This window comes from Mus pahari, chromosome 10 (genome assembly GCF_900095145.1).
Source record: "Mus pahari chromosome 10, PAHARI_EIJ_v1.1, whole genome shotgun sequence".
Classification (NCBI taxonomy): Eukaryota; Metazoa; Chordata; class Mammalia; order Rodentia; family Muridae; genus Mus; species Mus pahari.
Window position 1 is genome coordinate 96,343,767 of NC_034599.1, and position 14,096 is coordinate 96,357,862.

Below are 14,096 nucleotides of genomic sequence, written 5' to 3' on the forward strand. Positions count from 1 at the left end.
AGCTAGCAGGGGCCACCGAGGAGCCATAACCCAGGTCTGAGCCAGGTATCCGCACATCTTCCTACTCAACACCACACCACACACTGGCCCTTTCCTATGTTCCCGCCCTGTCCAACCATCTGGGTCTGAGACGGAAGAAAGGAACCGCATTTAGGTGTCAAAGACCAGAAGCAAATGTCCTCTTGACCAAGTCTTGTCTTTTCCCCCTCCCTCTAGGTGGGTGGGTGAGACAGAAGCAGCAGGGCAGAGCAAGCTGCTCCAAAGAGGGCACCTCTCTTAGACGCAAGGGGGGGTGGCTCTCCCGAGCCGACTGCCCGGGTGGGGGCTGGATGGCGCACGCCCCCCAAGCCCCGCAAACCCACGGGCTCCGCATGACATCAGAGGCTTGGGAGCGCGCAGAGCGCAGGCGCGGGCGGAGCAGGCGGGCGGGAGGGGGCGCGTGGCGCTGCTCGGAGAGCGCTCCTCCGCCCAGCTCGGTCCCTGCGCCCCGCTCCGCCCGTGCCTCGCTGCCCGCGCCGAGCTTCGGGCGTCTACAGTGCGCCCGTCGCCCGTGCAGCCAGCGCCACCCAGGGCTGCGCCGCGCACCCCGCCTCCTCCCTTGCCGCCGTCGCCGCCGTCGGACACGCAGCCGCAGGCCGGGGCCCGGCCGCAGCTGGGGAGTCAGGGGCGCGCGCAGCCAGCCCTTCCCCCTCCGGCTCCCGCACCGCTCGCCGCCTCCCCTCGCCCTCCTCCTCTCCCCTCCCTGCTCCTTCACCGCTTCCTCCTCCTCCTCCTCCTCGCCCGGCCCCAGCTGCCAGCACCATGTCCGCAGGGGGAGATTTTGGGAACCCGCTGCGAAAATTCAAGTTGGTTTTCCTAGGGGAGCAGAGCGGTGAGTACTCGGCTTATTCTCTCGGCTCGGAGCCGAGTCTTTTTTCCCCCACGCCGCCCATTCAGCCACCCCACTAGGGACCCTCCCAGCCCCGACTCGCCAAGGCCCTTCCACGCCCCGGTAGAGGAGAGGGATGCAGATGGGGAGCTGGGGCTGGCTCGGGCGGGGCCGGACTGGGGAGGACCAAGGGGGGAAGGAAGAAGGTGGCTCTGGGGGTCAAGGGATGAGGGTGAGTGTGGGATCTGGGTACGGGTACCCGGAGCAGGTGCGTCCGGGAGGACCGAGGGCGGCGGCTGGCTCAGCGGCTCTAGGCGCCCGGGCTCGCGGGCTCGCTGACTAGCTCGCACTGCGGCACAGGCTGCGGAGCACTGTGCAGGTGTCTGGGTGCCGGCGAGGGTGTGGGCGAAGGGACAGGAGCCTCTCATGGGAGAACGAGGTGGGGCTGGGAGCTGGTTGCCCCCACCCCAAGGTTGCGCCCGAGGGGCTCCCTGCGGACCTTGCCCGAAATCTAGGGAAAGGACACGTCCAGCTCTGGAGCAGATTGCTGCTGGGAAATGGGGAACACCTGTCCCTTTTCGAAAAGAGTGGGTGCAAGTGGTAGGGAAACAGGGCACTTAGCTTCTCTGACTTACATCCGACTGGGCAGAAGGTTCTAGACTCACTGTCCTTCACTAATGCATTAGCCTCTTTGGGGCTCAGGGGTGTGGATCGTGAGAGTGAAGATTCTTCCCATAGCAGGTGACTTGGGGGATGGTACAGAGGCGTCTCATATCTGTGAGCTTGGCACCGGGCAGAGAAAGGCCTAGGCGACACGCCCTGCCTGGCTTCCCTGCCCCCTCTAGAGAGCATCGGTGGAGCCGGTGGATTCTCCCACCCCCATCTCCCAGCTCACCGCCCTTCTTGGGGGAGGGGAGGTCACTGTGGCAGCCAGCCAGAGCCTAGGGAGGGGGAGAGTAAGGGTTTCTCTGCCGCCCAGGAGTCTCCCCTCCCCAAGTATCTGACACCCAGGTTGGTCCAAGGTGGGAAGCCCAGACTGAAGAGCAGCGACCCCTCTGATACCTGTGGGAAGGAGTGGCTCCTTGAGAGCCTCGGTCCAGGAGTATCATAACCAGGGGGTTACAGAGACAAGCTGGGCTTCTGAGCATTTCTGCTGGAGGAGAGGGGGGACCCCTGGGGGGGGGCGGGATCCCCAACTCTAGCTCTGTAAACCAGTTATGTTAGCTGGTTTGGAGGCCTAGAGGGAGAAGGCCGTGGGAGGACCTGGTGGGCCCAGGCACCGTGCAGCTATGACGTGTGCGTGTGGGCTGTGGAGGTCACATGGCCACCTCCTGTCTGCTGATGCTCAGTACCTGAGCTGGAGGGTTGGGAACCGGGCGTGTGGAAGACTTGGTTGCCTGTCCCGGAGAGCTGGGTTTGGGACATTTCACATAGTACCCAGCTCAGCTAGGTAGCTGGCTGGATCTGATTTCCTGTGCTTTGTAGATCCCAAGTGTCACAAAAGACACCTCCGTTCCCTGCTGTGTGGAAAGGATTTGAGAGCACCTCAGTCCTAGGAGGGAGCTGCACAGCAGCCTGGGGGTGGAAGTCTCAACTGTGTTGTCATTTGCCTGATTCGAGGCCTCCCGGACACTCAGTTTCTGTCTCTGAGTAGTGGGTGGCTGGAAGCAGCCCTTATGCCACATGTTTCCCCCAGTGCCTGGACTATGCTGGAGTTCAAAGAATATTTGTTTATTCTAAATCTGAACCCAGTTCCATAAAGAATCATATGTGGTGATATGAAAACTCTCGGCTCCCTCAGAAACTACTGATGGGTGGAAAAAAACCCCAGCCCCCCCAGTGAGAGAGTTCTGCCAACACTTCTAGGTGTGGAGTCACGGAAATGAGAGACAACCTTTCCTCACATGCTTATGTGGAGAGGGTGTGGGGAGGTCTTGCCCGGAGACCCACTGTGAGTTGCGAACACGTTGGGAACAGGAACCCACACTTCACTTTTCCCGTCTGCCATTTTTAACTAGAGTGTCATTGGGAGATAAGATGACCTTCAGTGCGGGAAGCCAAGTCTGGAACCTCTTTGAAAGGATTTCTGGGCTCAGGGACAGTTGGTTGTAGCCTGGTGGGAATGCTTGGCTAGTTGGTTAGGGGCAGGACTCATGGGCCCTTGGAACATAATCCACCCATGTGTTATTAGTGAGTTGTTCACCTCGGGTTTACAGAGCTTGTGGTATCTGTGCAGAAGTTATGTGTATCCCGGAGCCTGGTGGGCCGTGACTGTAACCCCTTCCATCTTATCTTCCGACAGCTTGCATGCCAGCATCCTCTGCAGCCTGTGCTGTGGAGGGCGGCTCCCGACACCTGGCCCAATCTCTACCCTAGCTCTCCCTTCCTGTGTGATCTTGGAGACCTCTCACCTTCCATACCAGGGCACTTGAGCCAACTGAAATCTGAGGCCTAAGCTTCCCTGTAGAAGCCGACTAATGGAGATGGGGGAGGGAGGCCGGTAAAAGAGGTTGGAAGGACACAACCTTCTTCTGCTCTCTATTCCTGGCGTTGTGGTAGCATCCCTCTAGGCTTGTGGGCAGAGGTAGCTGGATTCCAAAGAGGGGTGCCAGGCTTGGAGCAGGGTAAGGTAGGAGATGCCCTGGAACAGATAATCATAGGTAGGCACGAGGCCTTCAAAGGTACCAAGGGACTGGTTCAGGTGGGAAGCCTTGAGTGTCTGCTCTCCGGAACGCACCTCCATCCTGGGGGAGAGTGTGTCAGCAGAGTGAATGGAGCATCCTCTAGCCTGTGGACCATGGTCTGACTGGCAGTGCCAGCCTCATCATGGAGTAGGATCCTGGTCAGGTGCTGTGGACTTCGGGTGAGGTATTTCCTTGTGTCAGGTAGGTCATGCAACGCTGCTGGCGCTCAGGTCGCTGTGTGGCTCCTCCTGATTAGCCCTAACACCGGTGGCAATGGTGGCAAACACAAGAAGGTGGTGCACGCCAGACTGGTATGGAACACTCCATAGCATCTGAAAAAGACAGGCAGGTGTCTGAGGGAGAGTGGGCCTGCGGGGTGTCCATCTTTCTCCCAAGTTATCAGAGCCTCCCAGGGGATCTGGACCTCACCAGGCACATCCTGGTGTGTGTGTGGTGAGGAGGGAGGGAAGGAAGAGTGGACAGACACAGGGGGCTGTCTGCTTCCCCAGGGATGAGGTTGTAGGCCATCCGTCTCTATAGGCCTGAGTACAAAGAGTAGGGGTAGATTTCAGAGACTCTCCTCTCTCCTTGGCCCAGTGCTGCAGGAAGTACAGGTGGAGGCACGCCTGTCAGGAGTGACTCTAACCTTCTGAATGCTACAGCCCCCTAATGCAGTTCCTCGTGTCGTGGTGACCCCCCCCCAAGCATAAAAGCATTTTGTTGTTGCTTCATAACTGTAATTTTGCTACTGTTATGAAGAGCAATGTAAATATCTGATATACAGGAGGTCTCGAGTCACAGATTTGAGAACTGGTATTCTAAGGGATTGCAGTCACCGGATTGAGACCGTCCTATACGTCCTCTTCAATTAAGGGTTAAGGAACAACTGTCCACAGACTGAGCCCTGTTCCCTGCAGCCACCTCATGCAGTGCACACCGTCCTGTACTAGCTTGGTGGCAAGCCCACTGTCCCTTCCAGAAGTTTTTCTCCTTTCAACTTCCAGACTTGTCAAATGGACACAGCTTTGATTCTTTTAATGAGCATTTAAAAAAACAAAAAAAAACAAAAAAAACAAAACGGGTTATGTGCAGTCCCATGACCCCTCTTCTGTTTCAGTTAGCTAAGGATTTTAATTTAAGGATTTTAGGGTGAGATTTAAGCACCCTAAGTGGGTGACCAAAGCACATTGAGAGGATTGTGTCTGAGTCATCTTCTGCTCCCAGCTCCCGTCTGTGGGCTGTGCGTGCTCACGGAGGATGTTGATTCGAAAACGATGACATCTTTGATGTGAGAGATTTGCTGATGGCCCGTCAGCAGATTAACAGCGAAGGGAGGCGAGGCAGCTCTGTGTGGCGTTCATCCTGGCACCCGGTACTCTCTCAGGCCAGATTCTTCTTATCAGGGAGGAGGCAGTTGTGTTGTTTTGTTATGTTTTTCCAGAGAATTGCATCATTATGTATGCCATGGTCATGCCCAAGCTCTTGAGATTCTCAAAGGGTTCCTCAACTCTCCCTTTATATCTCTGAAGAAATATGGAAGTGGAGTAGGGGCTCCTGTACTACCAGAGGTGGGGAAGGACACGGCAGACCAGAGCAGATCTCTTGGGAGCTCAGACTCAATCCCATGGTTCCGTGCTCACTTTCTCACCTTGTTTGTTTGTTTTTCCTGTCCTAATTTCTCTCTCCCTGCCCCCCTCCCTTGGGTGCTAGTACAAGAGAGAGAACCTTGGGCGTTGGGTACAGACCTACAATCCTTGATTTTTTTTTTTTTCCGTTTGTTTAACAAAGTGTGTAGGAATCACACAGACAGTAAGATGAGGCTGTCAGTATACCTTCTGTTACTATAATGAAACACCGAGTCAGGCCAGCTTTGTAAGGAAAGCGGGTTTGTGACGCTTACATTCTGGAGGGTCAAGGACAGGGTGCTGGCATTGGCTCAGTTCTGGTTGAGGCTCCCATAACAGATGCCATCATGGGGGTGGGGGAGTGGTTCTGAGGACACGAGGTCATATTACCACAGGAAGTTAGATAACTTCATGATTCTTTCCCAGCACCGGCTCCAAGGGATCAAACCCCTCTGCAAGTTTTCAGGCACTCTTTGGGGAGGGGTTAGGTGAAGGTCGGGGGGGGGGGGCAGGGGAATAGGAAGATGGACAAGGGTCTTACACAGGCCTCACTGGCTTTGAACTTCCTGTGTGAATGAGGATAACCTTGAGCCCTCCTCCTCCACCTCCTGAGTGCCAGTGATTGGATCTAGGGCCTCATGCATGCCAGATTAAGCACTAAATCCCCTGGTCCTGCCTCTTAAAGGACCCGCTTCCACATGAGGACCAAGCCACATCCAGACCAGAGACTTGAAGGTTAACCTGTAGGCAGTGCGTGAGAAAAATGTTGTTATTTGTAATCCCCAAATGCTCATAAATCATTTTCAAATAGACCAAAATAACTTCCTGTCCTTTGCTTTGATAGTGCACCCCGAAAATCAGTCTCTGTTGCCCTGACATTGCAGACCATCCTTGGTAGACCTGAGAGAAGTGGCCTGTAAGTTACCCCCACCCAACTTCCGCACCCAGTGCCTTTCACTGTTGCTTGACACAACAGGGCTCCTTGGTCTCAATATGATGACATCGTTGGCCACAACTGTCTGGGGAGCTGAAAGGTTATGTAGAACAGCAAAACATAAACAGGATTGGACTACTGTGCTCGACACTTTCTTCTGTCTGTCTGTCTGTGGCCCTTCGTTGTTTCTTGCTGTGCAGAAGAGAACATGGAGGAACCCTTGGTGGAGGTTGCCAGGGAGAAGGCCCAGACACGCCCTGAGATGGGCAGCTCTTTTGTTCCAGCCAGAAAGACAGGCTGCTGGGAAACAGCTCCAGGCAGGGCCTGGGGACTTGAAGTCCCAAGGGGACTGGGAATGGCAAGCGCTTTGTTTCTAGAACCAGGGAGGGGGCCCGATGTTGGCTTACTTCGCAGGGCTCCTGAGGAGGTCTGTAGTATAGGTCCAGGCTTCAGAAGTCAAATTTTCTTCATTATTTTTATCACTTTTGCTTGAAACCTAAGAGCGATCATTTTAAAGAGTAAAATTTCTGTTGCCATGAGTACTCCTTATCACTTTAATAAAGTAGTTTATTTTTAGAAGAAAAACATATTTATCCTGTTCTCTTGGTAACAAGACCAGTGGGAGCCCAGGTAACTGGGGCTACGTACCTCGGCCTAGCACTGTATCCAGGGAGTGATGTACTCAAGGGACAGGCCTGGGTCCTGAAGAATACAGCTGCTCCTTTAAAGTGGTCTCCGAGAAATTCACTGAAGGGCTTGTTGCCCGTGTCCTTCCTCTGTGAACCTCAGGTCAATGCTCCGGGCTCTCCAGGGGCACTTTGTACCTTCCTGGTCACTCTGTGATAATCATACACTGATTGCTATTTTGTGGTTCATGAGGCTGAGGCTTGGAGAAAGCTGGCCCTGCCTACCATTAGTGTAGCAAATTAGAACTTGGAGTGCCAGGGTTTGGGGGACAGCTGAGTCAGGAGAATATTAATAGCTAGCTGAGTTTGAGCCCCAAAAACTCACACAAAAAAGTCGAGTGTGGTGGCAGATGCTTTTAATCCCAGCACTGGGGAGGCAGAGGCTGGTGTATGCCTGTGGCTCACCAGCCAGCCAACCTGATCTACGAGGTGAGCTCCAGGCCTCCAGGTCCATGAGACAGCGTCTCTCATGGACCTTTGGATCAGGTCATTGTCCCAGGCAGGGCCAGGAGCAGGGACAGAAGAATACTGAGGTCTTATAAGCACAGGGTCCGCCATGAATGAATGACTCAGAACATCTGTGCCAAACACTTTGCTAAAGAGGAGCTAGTAGATCCCCGTGTAGATCCACTGATCATGAAGGATGCTGGAGCCAACCACAGGGAGGACGGGCTTTGGGGAAGGAGGCAGGCGGGCTCTCCATGAAGGAGGCTGGCGGCCCTGGCATTGTGTGGCAGGCAGTCTGTCTCCCCACACAGGGAATTGCTTATACAGAATCAGCCTTCAGCCTACTTCTGCTGGGGACATGCTGCTGGGAACTGGTCCCCAACAAGGGACAAACCAGTCAAGTTCAGTGTCAGTTTTGCCGTGGACTAAGCCCTGCTGGGCCTTGCTTTGCTCCTGAGACTGCAGTGTCCTGGAAACACAGATGGCTTTTGCCACCTGTTAAATGAGCCCCTGCTCCACTCTGGCTCCCAAGGGTCCTGGGTACGGTGGTTTCTTGGGCCACTGGAACTCCTGCCCTGCTTCTGTCATTTGGTGCTGGCATTAAGCAAGATGTCAGGCCTATAATGACACTTTAGCCAGGAGATGAGCGTGTCGCTGGTGCGAGGTGCCGCAGAGGCTTTCCTGATGTGTGCTTTGGTCCATCCTGCACTTCCTGTCACCAGAAGGCACTTCTTCCACATACGGATGACCTTAGATGGAGACGGCAAGGAAGGTGCAGCGCCCAGGCGCCTGGTGCTCAGCATAGGGAGAGAGCCAGACCAAGGTGGGTGGTAGTGACCCTCCCTAAGCTCCTGCTCCAACCATCACTATGTCGGACCTCCTGAGTCCTGGGGGTCTGCCCCGGCTCAGCCCCCATCACTTGTCTGGGTGGTGTCTGGGGTGCAGTAGAACCATGCACACTCGTTCTCCTCAGCTGACGTGACCTTGCTGGAATTTCACAAAGATCAAACGCGTGAACACACAGCGTGCAGGTAAAGCTCGAGTACCAGCTGGCTTTGTCCATAAAACCGTGACGGGGCCTCCCCCTCACCCTCCTCACCTTGCAGCTGTTAGGGAAGGAGTTGAGATGCATGAAGCATTTCTGCAGGTAAGCGGCACCTTGCAGCCCCGGGACAGCACATCGCCTTTGACAGCTGCAGAGATGGAGGTTTTGAGAGGAGGGACTTCTGTGTGCCCAGTGGGGTCCAAAGGCAGGCACCCCTCCTCAGGAGAGAGACTCAGGCCTCTGGACCAGTGCTCGCTTGTCCCTGCTCATCACCCGCAGAGGCGGGAGGCAGCACTGACACAGCAGTTTCCCCACGCGAGGGCTACCCATACCCTCATGGCTAGAGCACCTCATTCTCACTGGCAGACCACAGGGGCAGAAGCTGCTGGGGTGTGACCTGGGCCGTTCGGATCAGCACTTGGCCTAAGGTAAGTGGGAAAAAACCCTAGCCCTTACAAGTAGGAAGCATTAGATTCAGAAGCAACGCTGTGGCCGTGGTCTGCTTGAGCAGGTCGTGGGGAGCTTCTCATTGGTTTTGTGGTGAGTGGGAAAGACCCGTGGGCATGGGGATACCAGGGACAAAAGGGCCCTGCTGTGCCAAGGCAGGAGAGGGCTTCGGGCCCCTGGAGAACTGAACATGTTCAGGGCTGCTGGGACCCTGGTGCCCTGCAGGTGTGGGAGAGTAGCAGGTATAAGGGTTGAACCTACAGAAGATGGCAGGGCCGGCCCGAAGAGGCCTCCCTTGCCTTCCCACACTGGTGTCGGAGCCTTTCCTGTAGAGAGTGGTGACCCCTGGAGGCTCGGACAGGGGAGGCCCATGCTCATGGATTAGGAGACAAAAAGGCAGAGTGTAGCATATTTGAGGGTCCAAGTGACTGACCTGGAGTCAGACAGGGGGCGTCTGGGGAATTGTAAGCCCAGCTTCTGCCTGGCTCTCTAGACTACTCAGTTGGGTGGGTCTATTCTCTCAGTTTGGTCTGCAAAGACAAGCCTCAGGACGATGAAGTGACTGAGGGAGAGAGTCCCAGCCTTCTCCATACCGCCCTCAGATGTCCTAGAACCAGCTCCCCTATCTACCCTGCCTCCACGGCAGCCTGGGGCCCCTGGATGCTTCGATGACATGGCTGTGCCAGTCTGCAGCAGTCCTTCCAGACTTCCCTCTGCCCACTGCTCTGGCAGATGTGGTGGCTGATGCAGTGACGACCGGGCTCTGATTAGGCTCCTGCCGTTCCTCTTCTTTTGGGGGCCCTTGCCACACACGTCCTTTGCCTTCTCCTGTGCTGCTTTCCTTTAAGGTTAGGAGATGTGGTCGCACAGCACAGATGAAGAGAAAGGGCTGTTGTCCGACTTGGTGACTGAAACCCAAGCTTAAACTGGCTGCTCCAAAGCCAAGGTGTTTGAGAGCCAGGGGCCAGAGTGAGTGGAGGCAGAGGACTGCTGCTCTTGAACCCACCCCTAGCTGAGAAAGAGCAGCCTGCTGGGATCAAATGGGAACAGGTTTTCAGATGACCCATGACCTTTGCTCTCTTCCCTTCCTGCCTTGGTAGTCTTCCAGGGCTACAAAGCACTGCCTAGTATAGCTTGGGCAGCACGGATGTAGTTCTGATTGGTTCATTTACAGTGACAGCATCTTACAGTCCCACTCATTGCCCCTTGAGCGGCACCAGATCCATCATCTCTGCGGTCAGGGTGGGTGAGGATTCTTCTCTGTGCTGGCTGGTGTTCAGCAGAGGAGAGAGGGACAACGTTGGCCCCTTCCAGCCTCCTCTGCAGGTGTGGGAGCTGGAGACCCATCCCTGCCTCTGGAAGAGATTGCTGTAACTGTGACCAGCGCACTAAAGCCAAGTCCCAGGGGACAGGCAGATAACCTTCTGGCTAACTCTGAGAGTCCACGTGAAACAGTCTACCTTGACCCTGTGGTGAGCAGGAAGTGGGTCATAGGATGGAGCGGTGGAGCCATTTAGGACACGTTTCTCATTTTTTCCCTCCTGTCCAGTATAGTGAGCAGGCCGGGACAGAGCCACAGGTGTAGCCAGAGGGAAGAGAGACCACGGGCGGGCGTGCTGCGTCAGGGAGAGTATGCTGCGTCAGGGAGAGAGTGCTTCCTGCACAGGCTATGCTCGGCAGCCACGCTAGGTGTGCCTTCAGGGCTTTCTGGCTTCCCGTGAGGCTTCCAGAGCCAAGATGCTCGGGGGTGTCTAACGATGCTATCCATCCTAGATTCTGAACAAAGTCCCGTTGAAGACTAGAGGTTCTGTCAAACTGATGCTGGTTCTTGGGCTTAGTATGCTGTGGCTGTGAAGGGCAAGAAGAGGACTGTAGCCCAGTGGGGCAGCAGGAGATAGGAAGACTCTGCCTGGTGCTCCCTGGAGGACCTCCGGCACCCCCACTGTCTGAGCACTTCCTGTGTGTGTTGTGCCGTGGGGTGATGCTAAGCCTCATCTCTCCCTCCTCCGGGGGGTCTGCGCTGCTGCTGTGACCCTGCAGATGTACACATATCTGGCCACTGTAGAGAATGCTTCCAAATTACTTTTAAACCCTCAGCACATCCTATGTGAAGCCCTAGAGACTGTAAGTTCTGAATTCTGGCTCACTGGGTTCCCTTCCCCTTCTCTACCATAACACTGCAGGCCACTGCCCGGATCACAAGGAGCAGGAGGCCTTAGCACAGGAGGTGCTGTGCTAAGGCACCTGGCCAGTCTCCCGTCCTGATCCTTTCCTAACCACATCAGAAAATGCCAGAGCCCCACCCGTAGAGCCAGGAAAGCTCTGCTCTTCTCCAGCTCCGAGAACAGAGGAGATGCCAGAGCTGGCATGGTCCGGTGTCTTCTGTTGGGGGGGGTCCAGGTATGGCATGGGGGTCTGGGCAGAGGGGGACCAGTGCCTGGACCAGTAGACCCTACAGGCAGTCCTCCTTTCTGCCTTCAAACCAACAAGCTGGGAGAAATATCTGCTGGTTAGGAGAACTTGTTCCGGGGTAGGGGGGGGATCTGTCCAGGTCACAGCAGTAGGAGGGGGAGGGAACCACTTGGGAAGTGGAAGGCAGCCTGTCACTGTGAGCCCCGTGTTCTCTGCTGTCCTTCCTCCCCTGAGTGCAGATAGGACTTGTGACTTGTTGCTAGTCCATACAGTATGGCAAAGGTGGCGGGAGGTCACTTGTTTAATTGAGTCGTGTCATTGGGAAAGGTAACAAGGTATTTGTCCCTTGACAGTTTCATTTTATTTATTAATTAAAATTTACCCTTTAACAATTCCACATGTGTATGCAGTGTACTTTATTCATAGCCACTTACTTTCCTGACTCCAGCCTCCCCCTCCCCACCAGGGGCCATGCCAGGTGACATCCTCCCATGCTCTCCACTGTATTTTTTTTTTTTTTTTGAGGCAGGGTCTCCCAATGAACCTGGAGCTCACTGGTTGGTTAGATTAGCTGTTCGGTGAGCTCAGGGGAGTCTTCTGCCTCTTCCTCCTGTGCTAAGATTTATAGGCCACCAATGGCTTTTCACACGGTGCTGGGGATCCGATCTCAGATCCTCACGCTTGTGTGGCAAGCCCTTTCTCCCCTGAGCCATCTCCCCAGCCCTTGTCGGTTGGTCTACTAGAAAACTGCCCCATAGCTGGATCTCGTGGAGGCATTTCCCCAACTGAAGCTCCTCTCTCTGTGATAACTCCAGCCTGTGTCAAGTTCACACACAAAACCAGCCAGTACAGTTCCCAAATAAACCTTGATTCGTGGCGTTGTCCCCTGTCAGATGCAGGACTAGAATATTCTGTAGGGCCTTTTGCCATGTCCTTGTGTTCTGAGGCCACTCTGATCGATGGCCCTCCCAGGAACCAGGCTTTATCGTACCTTAACCTCTCTACTGACCCTTGGCAGTTCCCCATTGCATGTTCACAGTGGGGCCTTAGCAAGTGAAGTCTTCCTGGTCTGGTGACACCTTGGTGACCTTGTGTTTTCTTTTTCTTGGGGGGATTCACTGTGTAGCCTTGGCTGTCCTGGAACTCACTATGTAGAGCAGGCAGGCCTCGAACTCAGAAATCCGCCTACCTCTGCTTCCCAAGTGCTGGGATTAAAGGCGTGTGCTACCACTGCCCGACCTTTTGGTTTCATATCAGCAGCAAGGACAAGAGTAAAAAGAAGAGCTTCGGAGGGTGGGTCTCTGTTGTTCATTGGAAGAGACAGTGCCTGCATGTGGCCCTGGTTAGACAGGTGGCTTCTGAGGGTGATCTCTCCGTTGTGCATTTTAAGAGACAGTGCCTGGATGTGGCTTTAGTTCTGTACCCCCATCCCTTCCTCTGGCTTCACAAGTCTCTGGTAAGATCCGCTCCAGAGTCTTCTGTGGTTTTGGACATTATGGAATGGCTCCTTAGAGACCTTGAGCTTACAGAGTCGGGAGGAGACTCTAAACATTTGCCCTGGTTCCCCGTTCCCCCATCCGGTCTAGTACCCGACCAGCAACCATCTGAGTTCCACAAAAGCTGGAGGAGACACCGTGGTCCTTTCTGCGTCCCAGATGGCCATTATCCACTCACAGGCCTGGGCCCTGAGGTCTACAGTGTGTGTTCCTTCCTCTTGGTACTTCAGCAGGAGGCCTGCCCCTGTGCAGGTGTCTGGGGAGCAGGAGATGGTCGATTTTGTCTGAATGGGAGGTCTAGAAGTTTCTCTCTTGCTCTCGTGTTCCCCTTTCGACTTGAGCAAGGCAGGCCTGAACCTCTGTCCACCTCCTCCTGGGCCAGCAGAATGTTGAGCAGCTGTCTGAGGGTCTGTAGGAGAACAGGAGAAGAAGCAAGGGCCCTCAGAGGCAGCATCAGAAGCAGCCCCCTGCTTGGGGACTAAGAGCATCCCAGTTTGCCTCTTGGCACGATGCTACCCTGTCCCACAGTCCCTTTGAGAAGGGCATAGACTTCTAGGAAGGTGTTTGTCAGCATCAGTCATCAGGTCCCGTCCACATCCCTGAGCAAGCGTTATCCCATTGTCATGTCAAAGTCGTGACCCTAGTTTGGGGAGCTGTAGGTAGTCACAAGTCTCCATGACAACTTAGGAAGCATAGTCATGCACTCTGTCCTCCATCATCTTGCCACCTCACCCTTTTCTTGTATTCCTCAGACTTTTAGCATCCACAGCTCGAGCCTTGGAAAGAAAAGGATGAACATTACTTGGCCAACATTATGGCCGGATGAGCCAAGACACCTGTTAGATAAGCTATCAGACTACAATAGCAGGAACTTCCTAAGGGGGCAATGGGAACGTAGCATTGTTATCTCCCTTCTCTACAGCATGTTGTGTTTGTGGTGGACCAGTTCTGCACCACATGGATGCGTGGACACAGTTGGCCTAGAGGGGCTGGCTGGAGTTGGGCTGAGCGTCAGAGCACTTGAATGGGAGCACATTTGCCCATTGCAGTGTGACTTTCCTGGGAAGCCCAGGGTTGCTGTGGGTACTGTGGATGGGGACCTGCCAGTGTGGTGTGGCTGGCACTCAGAAGTCTTAACTTGGCCCTACAGGGAAGACACCATACCGCTCTGAAGTTGCTATGAGTGTGCAATGCGATGAGGCCAAGAGGATTCAGACCTGGGTTGGCTGGGAGTTCTGCAGCCTACAGAGGGGTGCTAAGGTCTCAGAAGGGTCTTAGAAACCGTGAAGGTGATGTTCTTGGTCATCAGTCCCAATAGTGAGAAGCCCAGGGAAATCAAGGCATTTCCACATAGACCCATTGTATTGGCCATGTATGTGCATACACATGTCTGTGTGTGTACTACATACATCTCAAATGTGCATACATCAGCGGCAACCTGTGATAAGAGCT

At 54.7% G+C, this 14,096-nt stretch overlaps 1 protein-coding gene across 1 annotated transcript in view; it reads left to right on the plus strand.

The window, feature by feature from the left end:
* The first annotated feature begins 426 nt into the window (after positions 1–426).
* Rab6b (RAB6B, member RAS oncogene family) overlaps positions 427–14,096 on the plus strand; it is a 68,073-nt gene continuing 54,403 nt past the window's right edge. The window contains exon 1 of the mRNA XM_021207243.2: positions 427–871. Coding sequence (XP_021062902.1) covers positions 802–871 — 70 coding nt within the window. The 5' untranslated portion in view covers positions 427–801. The remainder of the gene's footprint in view (positions 872–14,096) is intronic.